Raw genomic sequence first — 25,035 nt, 5'->3', positions numbered from 1 at the left:
CTCTTTCTCTACCCTGTAAATCAAACTACAAAGTCATCAAGGCTTAAATTCAACAAAATTATAAATGGTCTGTCATCCAGCCTCCCCACTTTGGCCTACCACTGTGGAGAGTGATCCAATCACATGGTTCTGATAGTCTTCTTTTTAACTTCCCGCGTAATAACAGGCTTTGCTAAAGCAACCCTTCAAGGCAATGAACACAATTGGTAAATAGAATTCATCCTTAGCATTACATGAAAGAGCAATGGATGAGGGTACAGGAGACCTAAGCTTTCATTCCCACATTACCAGTTAGCATTGCATGATCTTGGACAAGTTAATTTGCCTCTATGAGTCTCTCTACAAAAATGAAGAGTTTCAGCTTGCAACTGTGATCTGTGATCTGACTCTGTAGCTTAGTAATTATTCTGCCTCAGACATTCTACCAAACCCACTTATGGTATATATGTAGCAGGGTTCAGGGGGTCCTAAATTCAGAAGGAGTGTGCTTGGATAGGAGACTTGAAACTTCTCCACACAATAAAAATTATCACTGGCAAACCCTCTCTCTGGCTCAGATTAGGGGGTTTTAAGTTACTGGGCTGGAAACAGAAAAGCAGGCTCTTTGTGTCCTAACTATTTGTTCCCTTTGAAGTCCCACTGGTACTGATTTGATAGAAATAGAAACTGTAGATCAAAGCTATAGAGACCATCATCCTTACAAGCAGGACATGAACCCATTTCCAAAGAAAAAGACCCACGCTTTCCTACCCAAATATCTTCTATAGTGCAAAGTTTTCAAGCAAAGCACATTTATTGCAATTTTCATTGGAATCACACTTTTGTTCATGTGGGTTTCTAATGCTGTTACTGAGCATCTGAAAAAGCAGAGGAGCACAGAGAAGGCAACATTGGGATCATACAGACAAACTATTTTGTGGCATACTTTTATCACTTAAAATACATTATAATATATGTAGATACTCCCTCTCCAGGAGATATGGGAAAATGAGTAACTTTGCAGAAGAAACACTTGGCAAATACTATATTAACCGAGTGATGAAAGTTAATATCACTGGTGATGTCATGGGGATACCATGTGGCCCTGATGGGATGTGATGGAAATGGCACTTTACCTCTGTGCCCTGCCTCCATTCTTAAAGCACATAACCCCAGTCTAAATACGTGAAAATGTCAGACAAACCCAGATTGGGGGATTTTCCAAAGGGTGCTTGTCCAGCAGTACTCAGAATTGTTAAGGATATGAAAATCTGAGAAACTGTCTAGACCACAGGTGACTGGGGGGAACATGACAAATAAGTGCTATGGGGTATCCCATGTTGTGTCCTGGAGCTGGTGAAATCTAAGTAAAGTCTGGAATTTGGTTAATAGCAATGTACCAATATTGACTTCTTAACTTTGACAATATACCTCGGTAATGTAAGGGGCAATGGAGGGAATTGGGGGAGGGGTGCATGGGCACTCTCTGTACTATCTTTGTAAATTTTCTGCAAATTTAAAATCAGTCTGAGACAAAAAGCTGATTTTAAAAAATATAAACATTTTGTCATAGAATTAAATATTTTGCTATCACCTGATTGTTAATAGGTATGTAGTATTCCAGAGCATTCATTAAATGTGATCGTGCCTAGCACAGAGCTTGGCAGTACTAAGTGCTCATTAAAAGTTAGATTTTTTGGTTATTGCTGTTATAATTTTGATCAATATTCCAATGTATATTACTGAAAACTTCCCTATCAGGTATCCTCATATGCGCTATTTCTTCCCTGTTTTTATTCTCTTTACGCATGGATATAAGGTGCCCTGGCTTTAGAATTTGCTGTACAATTTGAATGTGGGGGTGTTTAAGGCAACCTAGAAGAGCAAGATCATTAATGCTCTTGTTGTTCTGTTTCAGTGTCATCCTAGTGGCTGTTTGATAGACCTTTGCCTCCAGATGGGAGTTATCATGTTTTTGAAGCAAATATGGAACAATTTCATGGAACTGGGATACCCGTGAGTACTTAATTTTTTTTTAACATCTTTATTGGAGTATAATTGCTTTACAAGGGTGTGTTAGTTTCTGCTTTATAACAAAGTGAATCAGCTATACATATACATATGTTCCCATATCTCTTCCCTCTTACATCTCCCTCCCTCCCACCCTCCCTATCCCACCCCTCCAGGTGGTCACAAAGCACCAAGCTGATCTCCCTGTGCTATGTGGCTGCTTCCCACTAGCTATCTATTTTACATGTGGTAGTGTATATATGTCCATGCCACTCTCTCACTTCGTCCCAGCTTACCCTTCCCCCTCCCTGTGTCCTCAAGTCCATTCTCTAGTAGGTCTACGTCTTTATTCCCGTCTTGTCCCTAGGTTCTTCATGACCATTTTTTTGTTTTGTATTTTAGATTCCATATATATGTGTTAGCATATGGTATTTGTTTTTCTCTTTCTGACTTACTTCACTCTGTATGACAGACTCTAGGCCCATCCACCTCACTACAAATAACTCAATTTTGTTTCTTTTTATGGCTGAGTAATATTCTGTTGTATATATGTGCCACATCTTCTTTATCCATTCATCTTTCGATGGATACTTAGGTTGCTTCCATGTCCTGGTTATTGTAAATAGAGCTGCAATGAACATTTTGGTACATGACTCTTTTTGAATTATGGTTTTCTCAGGATATATGCCCAGTAGTGGGATTGCTGGGTCATATGGTAGTTCTATTTTTAGTTTTTTAAGGAACCTCCATACTGTTCTCCATAGTGGCTGTATCAATTTACATTCCCACCAACAGCGCAAGAGGGTTCCCTTTTCTCTATACCCTCTCTAGCATTTATTGTTTGTAGATTTTTTGGTGATGGCCATTCTGACGGGTGTGAGGTGATACCTCATTGTAGTTTTGATTTGCATTTCTCTAATCATTAATGATGTTGAGCATTCTTGCATGTGTTTGTTGGCAATCTGTATATCTTCTTTGGAGAAATGTCTATTTAGGTCTTCTGCCCATTTTTGGATTGGGTTGTTTGTTTTTTTGATATTGAGCTGCATGAGCTGCTTGTAAATTTTGGAGATGAATCCTTTGTCAGTTGCTTCATTTGCAAATATTTTCTCCCATTCTGAGGGTTGTCTTTTCGTCTGGTTTATGATTTCCTTTGCTGTGCAAAAGCTTTGAAGTTTCACTAGGTCCCATTTGTTTATTTTTGTTTTTATTTCCATTTCTCTAGGAGGTCGGTCAAAAAGGATCTTGCTGTGATTTATGTCATAGAGTGTTCTACCTATGTTTTCCTCCAAGAGTTTGATAGTGTCTGGCCTTACATTTAGGTCTTTAATCCATTTTGAGTTTATTTTTATGTATGGTGTTAGGGAGTGTTCTAATTTCATTCTTTTACATGTAGCTGTCCAGTTTTTCCAGCACCACTTATTAAAGAGGCTGTCTTTTCTCCATTGTATATTCTTGCCTCCTTTATCAAAGATAAGGTGACCATATGTGTGTGGGTTTATCTCTGGGCTTTCTATCCTGTTCCATTGATCTATATTTCTGTTTTTGTGCCAGTTCCATACTGTCTTGATTACTGTAGCTTTGTAGTATAGTCTGAAGTCAGGGAGCCTGACTCCTCCAGCTCCATTTTTCTTTCTCAAGATTGCTTTGGCTATTTGGGGTCTTTTATGTTTCCATACAGATTGTGAAATTTTTTGTTCTAAGAGTACTTAATTTTTAAACTAGCCTTGTATAGAGTTACTAAGAATACTAGTTCTTTTTTTTTAATTTTTAAATTTTATTTTATTTATTTTTTTATACAGCAGGTTCTTATTAGTTATCCATTTTATACATATTAGTGTATATATGTCAATCCCAATCTCCCAATTCATCACACTACCACTGCCTCCCTGCCACTTTCCCCCCTTGGTGTCCATACGTTTAAGAAGAACTAGTTCTTAAGAATTGGGGCTTGGTAATCAGAGAGATGACAGTTCAGTTCCTACTCCTCTCCTTACAAAATGTGTGACCATTTGTAAGCCAATCGACCTTTCTGTGCCTCAGTTTTCACATCTCTAAGAGAGGCTCAACAGCTGTATCCACCTCAAGAACCATTGTAAGGATTAGACAAAATAATGGATATAGAGTAACTTGTACCCTGTTCAACATCTTAAGACACTTGTTGGTATTCTTAAAATATTATTGGCAGTGCAGGTTCTTGAGAACAAAATTAACTTTCTGGTTTCTTTTGGCTACCAAAAGACCAAGGTTGTTGTTGTTTTTGTTTAATGCAGAGAACCTCCATTTCTGTCTCCCCCCTTTAAGAATGAAATAAAATTAAAATCCTGCATGGGGAGGTTTGGGGCTCTTTGTTACAACAGCAACAGCAATAAATATTTAGAACAGGATTGATTGTGATAACATCAAAACAACAGCATTCTGTTTTTTCCCTATAGATAAATTCTAACTGTGAAATACTGACATAGAAGGACCCTGAATGCCCACTTTTACATCTGTTAAAATATATTATCCTTTAGAATACAGTGAAATAGAGTGTATTTAAAACATTGTGGTATGGAAGTATTGAGGCCTAATTTATTTAAAAACATTATAATTTTGAGGAATTTCCTTACTATGGGGAAAGAACTGGTTAGTTGATTAATGATATAAATAACTTAGGCTCAGTCATCAAATTATACCATGTTTCTTTCTCCTCCTTGGCCCTTAAGTAGCATCAGGATATTCCTGAGCAGAGACCTGGGGGTTGGAGAGGTGATATTAACCCAGTGCATCGGACTGGGAAATTGTGGAGGCCTGGTACAAATTCCTTTTCTGCCTCTTGCTAAAGATGCTTATAATTTACTTAACCTCTCTGAGACATTTTTTTTAATTTATAAAATAAGGGATTTATAAAGATTAAATGAGATGACCCAATGGTATTTAAACCTTCATCAATAAATGACAGAAGCTTTTTGTGAAGAGATGTTTACACAAATCCTCAATAGTCAAAACAGATTAAAATGAATCTCTGCTAAATGAAAGGAGAATAGGCATGGAGGTTTGGGAAGCCCAGTCCGTTTTTCGTATTCCGTTCTATCTTTGGCTTACCTCTTTGAAACATAAAGTTTGAGGAACATAATTTGAAAATATTTGAGTAAATTAGGTATCAAGTGCCTAGCACAGGATCTGAGATGGTGTCGATACTTCATAAGCACAGTCAAGATGGTGTAGTAGTCATTGTAATACTAAGAATGATTCTTGTTGTTATTATTGTCTGTGTACTTCTGTACATACCATGCACTTTGGACATCACATTTTCGCCATGGCCTTGCCCAAGAGGTGAGCCTGGATTTTGTATATCAAATCCCAAGGCTACCATGGCAAATGACATCCTGGTGGGGTTTTCCCAACAGCTGGACAAAGGCCTTGCTGAAGAAACTCTAGCAGGAGTGAACCAGTTCCTAAAGCAATGACTTTTAAACTTTTAAAGCACAATTCTCTTTCCTCAAGTAAAATCTTAAGCAGACTGAAATAAATAGGATATAAGCAAGCAGGCCTTCCATTCCCAACTCCCTTTTTCATCTTCACGAGGCTCCAGAGGCAACCTCCATGGAGCACACATTGAAGCGCTACCTGACGTTTTGATCTAACTATGGTGGTTCTTCCAACCCCCACTGAAGCTCTACGTCCATGATTAATTAAAACTGAGAGTTGGGTACTGTTCATTGGCTCCTGTGAGATTCACCTTATCCTAGAGATAATTTTTATCTAACTCTTAAGATAATTCATTACCCAGAAGTCTACAATATTTGCATACCAGGATATTTCTGAGTCGTATAATTTCAAGACTGTCCCTGGGTTAGGGAAAGAGTGTTGCTACTTCCTTTCCAAGTCTGATAAATGGACTGAGACACAGATTGATTACCTGTAGATTATTGTTCACTATAGGAGCAGAGTGTAATCTCTTGAATCCTTCATAGTTATAAACTCAGAGAAGTGAAGTGACTTGCTAAAAGCCACACAGCTAATGCATTGTAGGGTGAGGAATAGAAACTACATCTCTTGAAACTCTAGGTAGGGCTCAGTTATCTAATGTGAAACATGATTTTACTCATGTTCAGAGAGCACAGCCCAGAAGATTTGGAAGGAAGGGCTCAGATCCAATCACAACAGGCAGCATAAGAGTTTAGGTATTTATATAGGTGGGGTAGGGGAAGGAATCACAGAAATGAGTATTTGTCTAATCAATATTAGGAAGCACCTATAGTATATGGGAGGATCAACTCTTTGATAACTATGTAGATGTTTGTAGGGTCTAGGAAGTCGGAGGCCTCTTCTTCCTTGCTAAATTTAAAGTTGAGACCATGCAAAGACCCCCCCAATTCTCAGGCATGCTTAGTGTAGTCCCAAGGTAGTTGGAGTTTCTCTTTTCTTAATACACTATAAATTGTTTACCAGGTGCTTAAATACGAGCTTAAAAGGCCTTTGCCTTTATGCAGGTTGATCCAGAACTGGTGGTCACGACATAAAATCAAGCGGGGAATACAAGATGCTTCCATACCTCAGTGGGAAAATGATTGGAATCTACAACCCATGAATATTCACGGACTGATGGATGAGTACTTAGAAATGGGTATGGAAAGAACCTTCTGCAAAGCTATTTGACCCTCTTGATACGTTTTTTCTACTTCACTCAGGCTCTGATTCAAGAGAGAAAACCGTCTCTCTCCTTTCCAATCCCAAGCATTCTAACTGTGCTGGGTTTTTTTTGTTTTATTTTTGCGGTACGTGGGCCTCTCACTGCTGTGGCCTCTCCCGTTGCGGAGCACAGGCTCTGGACGCACAGGCTCAGCGGCCATGGCTCACGGGCCCAGCCGCTCCGCGGCATATGGGATCATCCCGGACCAGGGCACGAACCCGTGTCCCCTGCATCGGCAGGAGGGCTTTCAACCACTGTGCCACCAGGGAAGCCCCCAAGCATTCTAAAACACATTTGTACCTTTATCTCAGCAGAGCTAGAGAAGATATTAAAGCAGTACCCTTGGAAGGCTTATGCATTTTGTCCTGTCAACCATAACATTTGACCAAAATGAAAGCACATACCTTTTGAGCAAATATTTTAAAGGAACAAAATAAAGCAAAACCCACTCCTATGTTGAGAAATGTATCAGCCCAACCAAATAAAGCAATAATTCTTTCTCACAGTAAACATTTGCACAGACCCAGTCTGAGTCTTGAGTCTTCAGGAAGCTTACTTATTTATATTACAAAAATAAGGATTCCCATTCCAACTGTTAAGATCACTGCATGTTGTTTTGACATTTGCTTTTGTTCTCTGGCCCTCAGTTTTCTCATCTATAAAAAGAGAGGACAAGATTAGGTCTCTTGCTTCCTTTCTAGGACTAAGCATGTTTCTTCAAGTCCTTCTCTGACGTTTTTCTTCCTTCATGCTGCATGGCATAGAGGTGAAAGTCTCATAGACTTTCAATCTATTGAGATCTGAGTTTGAATGCAGTTTTTAACATTTTTCATCTATCTACCCTTTAGCCAGTTTACGTAACGTGTATGAGCTACATTTTTCTCAACTGTAAAGTGGGATAAGCATGTTTACTTTGTAGGGATGTTGGAAGGATTAAAGGCAATCTATGTAAAGATGCCTAATATGGAACAAAGAAAGCACTCAATAAATGATACTGTTTATATTACCGATTTTCTAACCCTCTTCCTTTACAGTTTTGCAGTTTGGTTTTACCACCATCTTTGTTGCGGCTTTTCCTCTGGCCCCTCTTTTGGCTTTGTTAAACAATATCATTGAAATCAGGCTGGATGCGTACAAATTTGTCACCCAGTGGCGGAGGCCTTTGCCAGCCAGAGCAACCGACATAGGTAAGATTCAGCAACTACATGATTTTTGCATTGCTAAGGCCAAGTGGTGGCTTGATCTTACTTAGCACAACGTGGGTTTCTATTGCTGGAGCTCTCTTCCAGCCATAACAAAACTGTTTTCGTTAACCAAAGAATGAAATGAGAGTAAGTTTAGTTATAACTCTTAGTTGAGGGTAAGTTCATACTGAACATGCTATTTCATAAACTTATTTGTAACTGAAAAGGATCTCATATATCCCTTTCCAGAGCTTATTTTTTCATTCCATTATTTTTTTTTCATTCCATTATTTTTTAAAGTTAACTTTAATCCTATTTGAAACATCAGTTTTGACCATAATCAATAGTCTATTGATACTATATACAATTTCAAAAGCTTTTTTGTGTATCTATATGATGCCAGATTGGCCTCTTAAGAAGTAGAAAATGTCGACTCGTGATTTTCAGGTCTTGACACTAAACTAGTTTTACTTTTTCGTAGTTTTACATTAAAAAGGTAGCTGACAAAGATAAAGGCAGAACCCATAGTGAATACAGATATTTCAGAGTTCACACAATGAAGTAGAACTTTATTTTTATAGGTTTGAGTACCTCATCAAGTTCTATACATAGGCTTTGAAGAATCTTAAGCAGCTGTGTCTATATCTCATTGGTACAGACATGAACCAGTTCCTAACGATATTTTAATTTTCAAATCTCTCTACATGATGTCTACCTCCCCTCTATGGAAAAGTATTCAATAGCTGTAATATCTGTAGTGAGATACATACCATCCTAAGAAAGTAAATAATGGACAGAGCCGTGGTTCCAACATAACTAAAACACTTTTTCCAAATTAAGGTTGATTAAAGGGTTTTAACTTTTTTTCTTTTTACTCACTATCTTTAATCTTTCTCCTACTAGGTATCTGGTATGGAATTCTTGAAGGAATTGGTATACTGGCTGTGATTACCAATGCGTTTGTAATTGCTATTACATCTGATTACATCCCACGTTTTGTCTATGAATACAAATATGGCCCCTGTGCAAGTCAGTTTGAATATAGTGAAAGGTAAGGTTGAAATGTACACATTTTTTATTTGTAATTAAAATGGGAACTTATTGGCAAGCTTTGTGCTGTGACCATTAAGGGTGATGTTTCTGATCATTGTGTTTATGTGTTTATTAGATGGAATCAAGTGGGATAAAAAGGGCAGCAGTGTTTTTTACAGCAAATAATTTTAGAGTCTATGATTTTCTGTGTAAATGCATCAACGGTGTTAAAATGTTAAAAACATTTTAATGTATTTAGAAGTTAAATTTAGGACTAGAAGAGACCTTTGAAAGAATCCAATGCAATAGTTTGTCTATATAGATGGGAAATTGAGGCCTATACTAGTTAAATTACTGAAGGGAATTAAGCTAGTTTGTGGGGATATACAGAATATGAAGAAACTCTCAGCTATGTGACTAGAGATTGTTCTAAAGGGATTTACTGCTAGAGATTTTAAGCATGCAGAAAATGATACCCTAGACCTGTCTCCTTTTTCTTTTTGGTTAAAATTTAAATCAACACTTGAGAACAGGGTTTCTCAACCTCTGCACTATTGACGTTATAGACCAGATAATTCTATTTTTGAGGAGGAGGGGTGTCCTGTGCCAAAGGATGTTTAGCAGCAACCTTGGCCTCTACCCAGTGGATACCAAAAGCAACCTCCCTGCTCCCCAACTTGTGACAACCAGAAATGTCTCCAGACATTGCCAAATGGTCCCTGGGGGACAAAATCACCCAGTTTAGAACACTGCCTTAGGGGATATGAGTTTTTCAGATCTTTCCTTCTTGACAACTTGAAGAATGCAAGGGAGCCCTGGACTTGGAGACAGAGAGAAACCGGAGTTTTTAGCTGGAGGTTAGCCTTAGGTGTGGAAGTAGTGATAGGAAATAAAGTAGTGATAGGAGAAGCTGTGTCTCCTCCTTCCTTCAGGAGCAGCCCTGGGCATGCATCTTATCTAGATGCGGGATGTGTGCCCGAGCAAGCAGAGCCCCGCAGAGCCCCCGTTTAGGATGAATTCAGCCCTTAGTCCTGCAGATGAACTCATTTGTCTCAGAACACTGCAGTGCCTTTCTGAACACAAACGTACGTCTCAATTTTTCAAAGAGAGGTAATAAAGGCAGGAGATTTTCTTTTATATATTGGAGTCTTGTCAAGAGATTTTAACTTGAAGTCAAACTCCCAAGATTTAAGTGCTAACTTTGCCTTCTACTAAAAGGCACATCATCAATCTGGACCTATGCTTAAGAAATGGTGCCTGAGGTAACATTTTATGAACTGTAAAACACTAAACAGATATAAATTGGTTTTTAGTATTCATAGTGAAAAACCCCAAAGTCTCTTTTTTCTTTATTCAAAATGGCCTAGAAGCAGATTTTAATGGTTTAAAATACGTAGGCTCGCTTGGCAGCCCTCTTCCTTAGGGCATTATTTGTTAGTGTCTTTACTGCCACCTAGTGGCAGGCGAAAGTGAGATTGGATAGGTATAAGCTCTGTTCACATTCCAGGTACTGACTTTTCACGTAGGTAGCACCTGACTCCTTCTCCATTAGCAGTGACTAGGGATGTAGAATCATTTCAAGAAGAGATGTGGAGGACTTGTGAGTTTGAAACATTCATAGGGGCTTCCTGGTATTAATTTTCTCCAGGTACGTTTAGCAGCTAAACTGGAGTGAATTCACTCAGATTGGAAATTTTCAGAGCAAGGGGGCAAAAAGACAAGGTGGCAATGGAGAGGATGATACAGGCAAGCTGAAATGATAAGTTATGAGGTCTAGGATGGCCAGGGAGGGGAGTGAAGTTGAAGTCAGTGTGGCCCTGTAATTAAAATTTAGGGTTTAGAATAAGATAAATGGGCACTTGAATCCAGTCTCTAACAACACTATGTTCTGGGCAGTGGTTCTCAACCCATGGCCTGCATATCTCCTTCAGGGTCCATGAGGTCAATACTATTTTCATAATAATACTGAGATACTATTTGCTTTTTTCACCACATTGACATATGCACAGATGGTACAAAAGCAGTGGGCTAAAATTTTCTGGTGGCTTTGCATCACTCAAGGCAGTGGCACCAAAAAATACTAGTAATGATTCTATTTCTCACCACTCTACATTCACCATTTTTAAAATGCCAGTAAGAAATTTCAGAACGTCTTTGATGAAGCAGTAATAATTATTCATTTTAACCAAACCTCCACCCTTGAATAAATGTCTTCTCAATATTCTATTCGACAAAATGCAGAGTGCGCATAAAGGGCTTCTGCTACATCCTAAAGTGTGATGAGCGTGTCAAAGAAAAGTGCAAACTTTTGGAGTTGCAAACTAAAGAAACTTTTTCTTTTAACATGAAATAAAATTGTCAGACAAGCTATGAGTATTCAGACTTGGGTATTAGCAAACACTCTTTTACAGAATGCACAAAACTAGCTTGTCATTTTAAGGAAAATAATTGACAATATTTGTTGAGCTTTAAAGCTTCCCCATACTTATAGGGGTTTTTTTTTCCGATAAAAGTCAGTGACGATATTAACAATTTTGCTTTTTCATGGTCTATAGTAAAAATATATCAACATTTGGAAGATCTGCATAATTCAGGGAACACATGTTCTCCAAATGGCCCCAATTTGATGTTACAAAATCTTGCATGGATAAATGACAAATTCAAAGTACAAGATAGACCTATGGATTTTAACGCAAAATCCATATGGAACGATGCATATGAAAGTTCAGTTACACGAAGATTCCACCTTACAACTAAACTTTAAGAAATGACCACAAATAGAGCTTTGGTATAATATCAAAGAAAAATATTGACATTTATCTGAAATGATATTAAAATAGTCTTCCTTCTTCCACCTACTTGTCTGCATGAGGCCAGATTTTCTACTTACCCTTCAACCAAAACAACATATTGCAATAGATTTAATGCAGGTTTGAGTATCCAGCTGTCTTCTATTAAGGCAGGCATTAAGGTGTTTGCAAACATGTAAATCAATGTCATTCTTCTCGCTATGTTTTTTTCTTTTGGAGTATATAACTATTTTTCAAATGTGTTATTCATATTATTTGAATGGATGTGATAGTTATTTTAAATGAATGAACATAAATTTCTATTTCAGTTGCTAATGTGGTAAATATCAATAGATATTCCCCTATGCAAAAAGCTTCTTGAGATCCTCAACAACTTTTTTAAATGTAAAGGGTATCTGAGACCAGAAATTTTGACAATTATAGGCCTAGAGAAAGTCATTTAGTCTCTGTAAATCGTAGTTCTTCTATCTATGTGGTGAAGATAATAATAATATACATGTTCTAAGGCTATTGTAAAACTTAACCCTGATCACAGTTTAATACCTAACCACCAGAGTAGGGAATTTTGCCTTTTTTGTTTACTGTTGAATACCAAGCATCCAGAATTGTTCTAACAAATCATCGGTCCTCCATAAATATGTATTGAATAAGTTAATAAATTACAAATAAACATGTTTATCAATTGGCTGTTTGATGTTAATTATCCAAATCGTGTTACATGTTTATATATATTTATTCAGTTTCAATGCATAGGAAGTAATTACCACAATGCCTAGTGCATAGTAAACACTTAATAAAACATAAGCCAAGTGATAAGGCAAAATAGAAACTATCGGAGGGAAATGGCAGGCAAGAGTCTGTCTCATTAAGGCATAATCACAGTTGTAATGGGAGTCAGAGAATAGAATCAGAGAGCTGAGTTGCTACGAGTTTATAATTATAATGAAAGGCATAATGGCACTTATTAAATCTTGTCATTGGTAATGAAGGAATTGGACTAGAAATTCATGAATCTCTGAATCACACATGCTTTCTTTTCTTTTCTCCCAGTTGTTTAACAGGATATGTCAACAATAGCCTATCCTTCTTTGACCTGAGTGAGCTTGGCATGGGAAAATCTGGTTATTGCAGGTATTTACTTGTAAATTATAGTTATCTTTTCTTTTTGCTTTCACCATTCCATCTCCTCATGCTAATGGGTCCATTTAAACTGTCATTTTGGAGTTTTGGCAAATTAAGAACATTTGGGGCCGCCACATTTTGGTCTTTGTTCTTCAAATTCTTTGTTTTTGTGGATTTTAGGTACCGAGACTACAGAGGTCCTCCTTGGAGTTCCAAACCCTATGAATTTACCCTACAATACTGGCATATCCTCGCTGCTAGATTGGCCTTCATTATTGTGTTTGAGGTTAGTCACAGGCTGATAAAATTACTCTAGGTAAACGCTTTTCTGACTGATATATTAGTTGCCTTTTTTTTTTTTAAGATTTATTATTTATTTTTGGCTGTGTCGGGTCTTAGCTGCGGCATGAGGGATCTTCGTTGAGGCATGTGGGCTCTTCGTTGCAGTGCACGGGCTTCTCTCTAGTTGTAGTGTGCAGGTTTTCTCTCTCTAGTTGTGACTCGCAGGTTCCAGGGCACATGGGCTCTGTAATTTGTGGCACGCAGGCTCTCTAGTTGAGGCGCGTGAGCTCAGCATTTGCGGTGTGCGGCCTTATTTGCCCCGCGGTATGTGGGATCTTAGTTCCCTGACCAGGGATCGAACCAGTGTCACCTGCACTGCAAGGCGGATTCTTTACCACTGGACCACCAGGGAAGTCCCTAGTTGCCTTTTTGAAGTCAGTTTCTCACTGACTTCCAAAACAGGACTTGAGTATGTCCCTGTAAAAGGTTCAGATACAAGGAAACCACTATGACATGCAAAAAAGCAAGAACTGAATAATGTAAGTTAAAGAGTATTTATATCAGAAATCTAGGATAATCTCTAGGTCCACGGGTGGATCTAGAGATTATCATACTAAGTGAAGTAAGCCAGACAGAGAAAGACAAATATCATATGATGTCACTTACTTGTGGAATCTAAAAAAATGCTACAAATAAACATTTACAAAACAGAAACAGACTCACTAACATAGAAGACAAACTTATGGTTACCAAAGGGGAAAGGGGAGGGATAAATTAGGAGTTCGGGATTAACATATTCACACTACTATATACAAAATAGATAACCAAAAAGACCTAGTGTATAGCACAGGGAACTATATTTTGTAATAACTTATAAGGGAAAAGAATCTGAAAAAAAATAGATATATTTGTATGTATAACTGAATCACTTTGCTTTACACCTGAAACTAATACAACATTGTAGATCAACTCTACTTCACCTTAGTTTTGAGCCTCCTAATAACCAAATGTAATTAGTAAGGTTGGTTTTCATCATCTAACAAAAGAACCCATATTTATTCATCGGGGTGGAGAGACTTATTTTCTGAACAATCAACTCTAATTATAGTTGATCATGTGTATTTGTACAGCAACAGTGCATAATTCAATAAATTATGTCTGAGAACACTTTTATAAAACGTGCACAGATTTTGATGATCAGAGTCATGCAATAATTTTAGATTGTAGTCTGTGAAGAAATTTTGGAGAAGCTACAATATTATTGCCTTGCTTAAAAAATAACCAGCTTGATACAGTGAAGAACTTAGCACTGGAATATATTGAGTATCTACTCACTAAGGTCTATGGAAAAACTTTCAATGCATCTGTTTCCTATGGCCAAAATTATGGAGAGAAAAAGATAGCCATACATAAGACTTTTTGCATATGAAATAAGGTTTAATCCAGGACTAAATTCTATTATTTAGTGACTCTATGGGCCTATAAAAATGTCTCCTGATGAAGTTTGACTTTCTATTTTATTATAGGTAGCAAAAGAGTTTAAAGCATATTTCCAATCCAATGATTCCAAAAAGTCTTTTTTATTGTGTGTGTTAAAATGTACACTGTTTTCTTCTTCATCTTCTTTTGGAGCTCAGGTAGAAAGTCTTAATCAAATGCCTCAATTAACAGCAACCTACCATCATGGATGCATAAGCCCAATGATTCCTTCTTTTTTTTTTTCCTCTTCATTCCCCATTACCCACCCACTCCAAAAGCACCCACTGTCTTTTCTTCTGTGGAAGATTTACCACATCTTTATTTGAATATATGTTTGTTTATAAGTATATTGAATATATATGTGTGTGTGTATATATATATATATATATAGTATTATTTTAAGTATTCTTTTCCAAAATTACCTCAATGGTATTATATAATAATTCATTTTTATCTCTTACCCATTATACTTTTTCAGATCTAGAGAGACATCTATCCATGAGATTTATAATTTCTTTTGTCTATTTATGATATTTCATCAAAATTAAATACCATATTCCCCTAAGGATAGGTGCTTAGACCTACAATAATGCTCTCTACCTCAATAAATCTTTAATTAAGAATCTTGGGCATGTTACCTTGTAAACATATTTAAGGGTTTTTAAGGAGTATCTTACTCAGGTGTGGAATTGTTAGCTTATACCTGTACTCGGTTTCATGTAATACCAACAGATTGCTCTTCAAAATTCTCTTGGATTTTCACCAGCTTTTCATAGTGTCTGAATTTCTAACATTTTGCAGTTGTATAAGAGTAAGGTAATATTTTGCTTTAATTTTTTTTGTTTTAGTCTGTTTACTAATGACACTGACCATCACTTTTAGTACTAGAAAGCCATTTGGGCTTCATTTTTTGGTAAATTTATAACCTTGATCCATTTTTGGTTGAGTTACCAAATTTTATGATTTCCTTATATATGCTACATATTAATCTTCACCAGTTATATACACAGCAGACATCTTTTCATTGTCCATAACCTATTAACTTTATGTGTAAACAGATAATGTTCAATTTTGATGTAGTCAAGCGCATCATTGTTTTCCTTTTACGGTTTGTGCTTATTTTGTATAGCTTATTTAGGACATTTTCCTTATCTCCTATTCAAAAAGATATCCTACTACATTTTTTACTATTAACTTTACAGTCTTACCTATCACATGTCTTTAATACCAGGAGTTTTTATAGAGTCTGAGGGGAAAGGTTATTCTCCATATAATGAAATAATTTTTGTACTGCTATTTACTAAATCATCTCTTATCTATCCACTGATTTGTAAATCCATTTCTGTAATATTCCAAGTTCCTACGTAGTCATGTGTGTATCTCTGGCCTCAGTATTCTGACTTATCACTCCATCTGTCTGTTCCTGGATCACTATTGCACTATTTAAATGCAATATTTAAATACGTCATATCTGATAAAGCAAGTGACCACCCATCCTGCCACACTTGCTCTTATTTAAAAAAATTATCTTAGCTATTTGGAGTTATTAACCATTCACATAAATTTTAGAAGCCATTTTTCAGGTTCCCCTGAATATTGAGCAAGGACTTGGGTTAGAATTACATTTGTAGAAATCAAATTTTGACTTATTTACAAAATCTGTGCTGTTTCATTAATGAATGTAGAATTTATTCAAATCATTCTTATCTCCTTTAACAGATTTTTAAATATTCTCTTACTTATTTGTACCTTTTTATTTCTAGAAACTTTACAGATATTTTTATTGCTGCTATGAGTACTGTCTTAAACTTCATTATATGATTCGCTTGATTTTTGCCGGAATACAAATAGTCTTTCTAAGATGAGCATACCTCCTTGTTTAAGTACCTTACTGGTTCTAGTATTCTGTCTATTAAATTGGTTGGAATTGTCTTTTCAAATGATAATACCAGCTGCAAATAACAAAAGTTTTGTATGTTTACTTCCAAGGTTTATGTTTCATTGCTTTTGTTTGCCTTACTGTGTTGCTGGAAACTTCAATATGGTGTTGAATAGCAGCGGTGTGAACAAACATGTCTTTTTTCCAACTTCAGTGGAAATACTTCTGATTTTTTTCTTTAAGTATGATATCTGCTGTAGGTTTTTTGTTTCAGATGATTGGTTATGATAGTGTCTTGATAAATGGGTATCAAACTCTAGCTTTAAAAAAAATAGATCTACTTTTTAATATTAAGCCATCCTTGCATATCAAACTCTCTCTGTGAATCAGTTTATAGGTTTCTCTATTACTATCGTATAGGACTTGGAGCATATTCTTTCTTACTAATTTAATTTGTAACAAATGTTTTTAATTTTTATATCTATACTCTTGAGTCACATTGCTGGCTATTTCTGTGAATATCAAATATTTGGTCAGGAAAGAAGCTCTTGATCTGCTTCTCTATGGGAAAATATGACCTGCTTTTCTATGATCTATCAATACTATGCAGTCCTGGGACACATAGAGCAAGCCCAGTTAAAAGTGCCTTCTTCCTTTCCACGTAGAGACTACTGTCGCAAAGTCCTTTAGGTGAATGGGTTCTTTTCTACAGATCATCCTAAGTCTGTCAATCAGATTTTTCTTCTTTCATGAGAAATTAAAAGACTTATTGTTCATGCGAAAAGAAATAGGATGCATTTATAATAGTCGGAGATAATATTTAAGTAGTGCTTATACTGTGCGAAGCACTCCTTTCAAATATATTTACTCGTTTAATTTTTATGCCAACCTTTAAGAGACACTATTATTAGAATCACTTTAGAGCTGAGATATAGAGAACATAGGTGATTTGCATAAGGTTACACAACTAATGAGTGTCAGAGTAGGGTTCAAACATAGGCAGTCTCAGTCAGCATCTGTACTTTTAACCACTGGTGTATTACCTTCTGATTTTTGTCCCTGCTTTTTTTAAATACAATACTTTTATCAGTTTATTTTTTAAATCTATTTTTATCATAGAATAAATAATTAATAGAGAAGATATTCTAGAGCAGTTATAATAACATATGCTTTCAATAGAGTAGAGATTCTGAAACATGTATGTGCTGGGGGTTGAGTCCAAATCCAGCATCACAGGCAGGACTGTATTCTGTGTGTTTTGTACACTGTGTATTATAATCTATCGAACAAGGATTGTCCCTGTACGTGATCTCTCTGTGTATAACAAAGCATATCATAACAGTATTGCATAATATATAAGGTTTTTATAGGTGTGAATTTCAGATTCATTCAATGTTTATAAGGTGACATCAACATGTCTTTGTTGGAATACTTATGTGATGGAAGGCAATAATTGTATTCCCAATATAATTTTGAAAATATTAATATTCTAGATGGAACATACTGAGTTCCGATGCTTGATTGTAAGGCAAATGCAACATTGTTCATGACTTCTGTTTTATAATTAGCATTTCAGAATCATTGAAAATGTACTTTCTTCTCTTAAATTTTCAGCACCTTGTTTTTGGAATCAAGTCATTCATTGCCTACCTGATTCCAGATGTACCAAAGAATCTATATGACCGAATACGACGGGAGAAGTACTTAGTCCAAGAAATGATGTATGAGGCTGAACTAGAACATTTGCAACAACAACGGAGAAAAAGTGGTCACCCTGTTCACCATGAATGGCCTTAGTTGATACCTGTTGTCCAGCAGGGGCAATACCATTAGTGGGCATGATGGCAACTTCAAATTCTAGGTGGGATCTAGGGGGAAGGCATACCTGGCAAAACATATGTGTAATATGTTACTTGGAAATGCATCACAGCCATCTCTGGGATTTGAAATATCCAAGCTTCTAGGGAAGAAAACAAATGACCCATGACCTTAAAAAAAATGGTTAAATTGACATTGCAGGAAGCCAGGATCTAATTCTCAGAACCAGCCTCAGGGAGTTGTGTGTTTGGAAACCTCCACCTTCCATCAGCTGCAGTGTAATAGGAAGGGTGATGATGAGGTTTCTAGAGACAGATTTCCATGTAAATGTACACAAGCCAGGCATGACTTAAAGTATCATGTGGTCCTCACCCACATACTAATCTTTGGATGTCTTTGGAACCTTAGGCTGAGTTGAGATACTTACAAGAAATGGCAAATCAATTATTACCTTTGCTGCCTGAACTCCATGTCCCTTCAGCTTACTGTTTCATAGAAATTTCCCTTATTTCTTGGTGAGATTTTGGATCTGTGCCACAGGGAATTTATGCTGCTTTACACTGACTATGCAGTTGAAGAGTTGCACATCTTTAGTAGTCAAACCAAAAATCTAAGACTCCAAAAAGAATACCATTCATTGAAATAATATTCTATTGCATTGGCTACATTCTAATCTGTTTTATCACTGGCAGATTCAGTTTTACTGCATTTCTTTTTTTTTTTTGCTAAACGCCAATAGAGCCACAGAGTTATAAAATATGGAAGCATGTTCTCATATCATTTAGAACATGATGAATCCATATTTTACTGTGGAAAGCTGTTTTATAGTATATTAAATTTCCACCTCCCTGATTTATTACAACACTCTCACAGAATAACTTGAAATGCTGTAAATATGTTGGTTTTCCTTGTACCTTTGCACCTGAACAATATGGAATGCAAGTTACAATTCATGCAGCTCTGAGACCAGTTACACAGTACGCCATTGTGGCTTATTTATTCAGGAAAACAGAAGCCAGATGCTTTGCAACACTTAAGCTTTTCCAACAATGTGCACTCTTGCTCCTGAGCTGATGAAAACAATGCATGAATATAAATTTATATTATTTGTAAAAAACATACATTTTTTTGAGTTTTACTTTCTTTTCATCACTGAAGGGAGTTTTCTGTTATTATTTCTTTGGTAGATTGGTTTGGTTTATTTTTGAAAACTCACTAGAAACAAAAATTAATTGTGCAAGACATCATTTTTGCTTTGTTGTGGAGTTGCTGTTTCTCTGAACTCTGTATCTGTGAGTGTGAATGTTCACAGGCTGATGTTGTAGGAATGATGACGCATTCAACTAAAGAAAGTCTGGTGGAGGCATAAACTATGGGAGCAGGATGGGAAAGAAGAGAAGAGTTGAATTAAGAAAATATATGGTAGAAATCAAGACACTTTTTCTTGCAAAACAAAGCTAATCTCAGTTTTCTTCCCCTGGGAATGGGATGAGGAATACATAATCATACAAATATGTGATTATTTTTTGTGCAATTTAACAAAGTACAGTTATTTCCAAATTTTATAAAGATCAGATTAAACCCAATGGGAATAAAGCTACTTTGTAATATATATGCAAGGGTTTCTCTAGCAAGAAAAGTATAAAGTTTCTCTTAACTAGAAAACTATTTTTATAATTTTAACACTGAAATTTTTTTTGACCTTTCCTTCTTTCACTCCAGGGAAAAGCTGATAGATTATAGTTGTTGGTTGGTTGATTGGTTTTTGTCAAAACTATTCGCTTCCTTGCTTGCCCTCTGACTGAACAAGGGGAAGAACCTCAGACTCTAAATTTCCCTCCCACTCCCTTGCCACAAGGGATTCTTCCATTCAGATTCCAGAGAGGTTTTGTTTCTGCCATCTGCTTATTCATAGCAACTAATTCTAACTCCGCGAAGGAGCTTTGAACGCCTCCATTTTTGTAGCATCTGCCTTTCCTTTTTTGTTGTTGTTAGTTAAATGTATACACATGCCTGAGGATAAATACTCTCTATGCCTGTTGAAGACATGAATGAACCTGACATTTATGTCCCTTTCTAAATTAGGGACACAGACAAAGACATTTGTCTTATAGCAAAGAATAATGATAGCTCTGTCCTTGAGAATTCTCTTTCTGAGTTATTTTTATATAACCATATTGATTACTAAAGAGAAAAACATGAAAAGAGAAAGGTGTTTTTAATAAAAAATTACAATACATTGATTTAGAAAATGCTTTCTCTGATATTTTTTGAAACCAATGGAAAAATAGAGAAACAATGAAAAAATTATCTGAAATTTTCCTTTTGTGAAACAATGCAGTAGAATCTAGCTATGCCTTCCTCATTGTTGACATCAAAATATTGACAGCCCCTCATGGGTATATCAGTTTTAGAAGACTCTGCTTTAATTGAGAGAAATGTTTTATATCATGGTTTTCAAATGAATACAAATTATTTCTCAAAGATTTATACGACACACACTATTCTCAGGAAATCTGTATTACATGAATGCTGCTTATATATTTTCTTATTCTAAATTGTTGTCTTTTCAAACAAATAAATAATGTATATATGTGCATGCAGTCAGCCTTGACAAGTTGCACAAAGCTGAAGCATTTTCATAGTACAGTATGTGGGAAATCGCTCTAGGTCATAGCTGAAATAGTTTGCAGTTGTCTGAGTCTGTGCACGCACTTTGAGATAAAACGCTCCTGAGTGACTGCATGATGAGATACAACTTCTGAATGCTGCACATTCTTCCAGAATGACTCTTATCTGTTGTATAATGCAATGAAAAGGAATCTTTTTCACTCAATAAATTTTCATGTGATATGGTATTTTTTCCTGTAATCTGCATGTTAAATTTAATCCTGCTTGTTTTTTAAATATTAAGTTGGGATTTGTTGAGCGTGTATGGGGAGAGGGGATTGCTCACTCTTTAGCTCTCCAAGGCAATAGTTTCCTATTCTTGTGGGCCCTTCCCCACTCTTGAAAAGTTTTGACTCTGTGTCTTCCGATAAGCTCATTGTCATCATCAAGGCATTTGCACATGAAAGTGCAGGTGGAGTATCACATTGATCCTAATAATGCTTTGTGTTAGCAAAGTTGGGGGAGGAAGCTTGATCAGTTCTTCTGTCACACAGCGTTTTCTTTTTCCACACTTTTGCTGGCTCTATCAATCACCATCAAAATCTCCCTGCAACAGGAATTTTAGCAGATATAATTCATGCCAAGGAAAGAGGACGTATTGGGCCAACTATCAATATGAGGCTACCAAATTGCCCATTTTTTTCTCAACTTGATGGTCAAAATTGAAAATCCAGGTTGTGTAGAGTTGCTTAACTGATAAGGCTGAATTGATTAGTCTGTCAACTGGGGACAGGGAGACGTAGACCCAGGGTGTGTTTGTGTGTATGTGTGTGTGTGTGTGTGTGTGTGTGTGTGTGTATGCATCCATACACATGACTAGGAATTCTTTTTATTATGTAAGAACCGGTGAACACTTATTCTCTGTGAGATACGCCCAACTCAGTCCTGTTAGAGTCATCAGATATTTTCACTCCATTTTCCCCCAAATCACAGTATTATACCAAACTCTGGGAATAGTTGTACATTTTGTCCAGGGAATCAGTTAACATCTTATGTCCTTCCTGTTATCCTCAGTAGGTGAAAAGAAAACATGTTAGGAATGGCCTAGAAAACTCAACTTCTGATGGAAAGGTGAGCATTCCCCTACAGACATTTCTGTTCAAAATGAAATGTGCCAACAAAACATAGTCCAAAGGGAAAATTGATTGGGCTTTAGCTTGAATCATTGATCAGCTTAGGTTCTTGCTAGCTAGGATTTACATACTTGTAGTGGTGTTAAGTTACCTTCAAGAGTACTTGCTATCTGGGTTCATCTCAGAAACCACACCCACGACCACATTTGATGGTTTTCTTTCTGGAGAACGCAAATATTAGAGCCACTGCATCCTAGCCACATTCACATTAAGGTATCTTTTTCAAGAAAGTAAAATAAAGCAGACAGATTGGAAGAGGAGACTCATTGTTTGAGACCAGATCCAATTTCTTGGACCATCAAAATCTACCATCAGGGAGAAGAAGCCTATACATCCTACCTTACAACTTTATGACTACCAATGTGTGCTCCAACACATTTGCCCTAGAAAAAAACTACTGTTCCATGTACAACTATCCCAAAGTGGGAGCCTTGTACACTAGACAGTCAGCTAGGTCGATTCTGCTTTCCCTCTTTCCCTAAGAAGGAAGGGGATGAGATTTTCAGGCATATGCTGGCATTGACTTCTTCAGAATATTTATTTCTATCTCAGTTCTTACTCTTTCTGTGGGAAAAGCAGTATCTTTGCTCTGTTTTTCAGAAAGCAAACATTTCCTATATTTATTAGTTGAAAAATAAAACGGAATGAGATCTATTTAGATATTCCCCACAAGAATAATTGTCATGTGGATGGCTAGCCCCCCTGTGGTATTTAAGCTGCCTCAAAACCTTTATAATTATTTTGTCAGTGCCACTCAATGCTACCAGGTAAACACTTTAGACCAAATTTAGTATCTTTTCTAACAAGCAGTGTGAGCAGATTTTCCCACTGATTTTGACCCATTGTAAATTTTTGATGCTGTTCTCTAAGTGAGAAGAGGGGGATTGAGTGGCCAGAAAATTCTGATGGCAAAGGTAATTGTGGAAGCAATGTTTTGGGGTTGGTATGTTGGGGCACACAGAGACTTTCCTACCAAAGTAAAAATGTCTATTTTGCGGATTCTTATTCGGTATCTGCAGTCAGCACACCCTGCCTTCTTTCTGACTGAGAAACAATTGCAATTTAGTTAATCTTCTAACGTGAAGAAGAAATGAAAGGTTTTTGTCTTGTTTTTCTTTTTCTTGTCTATTTTAGAAGCTAAATCTAGTAAGCTTAGATTTCAGTGACAACTCTAGCCAAAGAATAAACGTCTCAGTTTTCAGTGTTGAAGATGAAAATGCACTTAAAATAAGTGCAAAATTTTATCTTCCTAGGATGGGTGGTTATTGGCCTCTATATTGTAATTTTCAAGTAGGAAAGAACTATTAGAGTCCTTGAAGACTAGAGTAATTGAAGAGGGAATTTGGGGAAGGCCAGAAGAGACAGACTGGATTTCTCCAAGTGTTTTCATTCTCAATATGAGAAATTATGTTGCAACCATATATTTAGCCAGACGATTATATAAATATTGAGTTTTTTCCTTTTACTCTCAATATTTCCTCTGAAAATCTTAAAAATACGAATCTTAACAATGCCGATTGTTAATCATTAAAAACAGTCTTTCCAAACTCTCATAAGAAATTTTAAAGCCAATTTAAGGAAGCTCTTTGCTTTGTTGAAATCAACTGAATCAATTTTTTAGATGGTGTCTTCGTCAACATTATTGAAAGAACTGAACAATAAAGATTCATAAACCTTTATAATGTAGATTCTGAATCAGTCAATAACATGGTCTGATTGCTCAGTTCTCTACAAATTCTGCCTGACTGTATTATACTGTTACAAATAAGCAATTTCGGGATTGATCATTAATTTTCTTACATGGCAGTTACATTAGGGGGCATGAAATCAATACACTACATGAAATTATTCTTAGCTTTTCAAATGTGTCAAAGCAGACTCTATAATTAGGAACTGTGTGTTATGAATACCTGTGTAGACACTTGCTATAACATTTTTAAAAACCGGATGAATTGTTGTTTCTGGAAATTCCAGAGGACAAATAGGTCAAGTCCATAAATGATATCACCATTGTATATTGCTTTTCTTGATATATAGTAACCTATTGTATTGTCATAAAATCTTCTTAATGTTTACTTGTGTTTGTGTGTGTGTGTGTGTGTGTGTGTGTGTGTGTGTGTGTGTGTGAAGCCCTGGGTAGCCCAAATGTTATAGACATTATCGAAAACACTGAAAAAGATGTCATGTTATATAACAAGATGTCATGTTATATAACAATATGTCAACCTTATTTTGACATATGTTTACTTGGTCACTTGGTAGACCTGCCTTTAGGTCTACCTGCCTGACTTGGTCACTTGGTAGACCTGCCTGACTCTAGGGAAAATAACTATTTTGCACCCCACTCCTAACCCTGTAGAGAATATTCACATTAATCACTTGAATGCACTTCAATCTGCACTTATTTTTAAAAGAAATAATTAAAATAATTATATATCTATACTTATTCTATAGGCATTTTTCTAAAATTAACTAGTTATATAAATATAGTATTAAATTTAGTGGTATTCCAGGGCTCTATGAGAAAGCTGCATACAATTTTGGAAATACAAAAATATCACCTTAAATTTCCTGTTGATGTTCAAAAATATCATTATCAACTAATATTTCCCATTATAGAGTAGGATTATTTTTCTAATTTGTCATGAGAGTATAGTGAGAGAGCCACTGATATACTGACATCCCAAGTAAGGGCCATTTTGTGATTAAGTAGCCAAACATTTATAACCTTACATCTGTCTTGTGAAGATAGCTTGATATTTCAAATACCAAAAGTGCAGTAAAAGAAAGTTGGGCTTATGAGTGTTTGTTATTCATATAGGTGTTTACAAATCTAGATTGGTTTGGTCAGGAGATTGGAATGGAGGAGGAAATAATGGCGTTAACGCTTTCCAAGAATTACAATAAAAATAACCCATTAAGTGATTTACAATCAATTAGCTACGCTTGCTTACGCTTG

At 36.2% G+C, this 25,035-nt stretch overlaps 1 protein-coding gene across 1 annotated transcript in view; it reads left to right on the top strand.

Moving 5' to 3' along the window:
• The window catches only part of ANO3 (anoctamin 3), a 271,028-nt gene extending 249,897 nt beyond the window's left edge, over positions 1-21,131 (top strand). The window contains exons 21-27 of the mRNA XM_004263929.3: positions 1,898-1,995; positions 6,468-6,601; positions 7,702-7,854; positions 8,755-8,902; positions 12,744-12,824; positions 12,996-13,101; positions 18,070-21,131. Coding sequence (XP_004263977.2) covers positions 1,898-1,995; positions 6,468-6,601; positions 7,702-7,854; positions 8,755-8,902; positions 12,744-12,824; positions 12,996-13,101; positions 18,070-18,252 — 903 coding nt within the window. The 3' untranslated portion in view covers positions 18,253-21,131. The remainder of the gene's footprint in view (positions 1-1,897; positions 1,996-6,467; positions 6,602-7,701; positions 7,855-8,754; positions 8,903-12,743; positions 12,825-12,995; positions 13,102-18,069) is intronic.
• The last annotated feature ends 3,904 nt before the right edge of the window (positions 21,132-25,035 follow it).

This window comes from Orcinus orca, chromosome 8, assembly GCF_937001465.1.
Source record: "Orcinus orca chromosome 8, mOrcOrc1.1, whole genome shotgun sequence".
NCBI lineage: Eukaryota > Metazoa > Chordata > Mammalia > Artiodactyla > Delphinidae > Orcinus > Orcinus orca.
The sequence above is the reverse complement of the archived record's forward strand: the minus strand, read 5'-3'. Positions and strand labels throughout refer to the sequence as shown.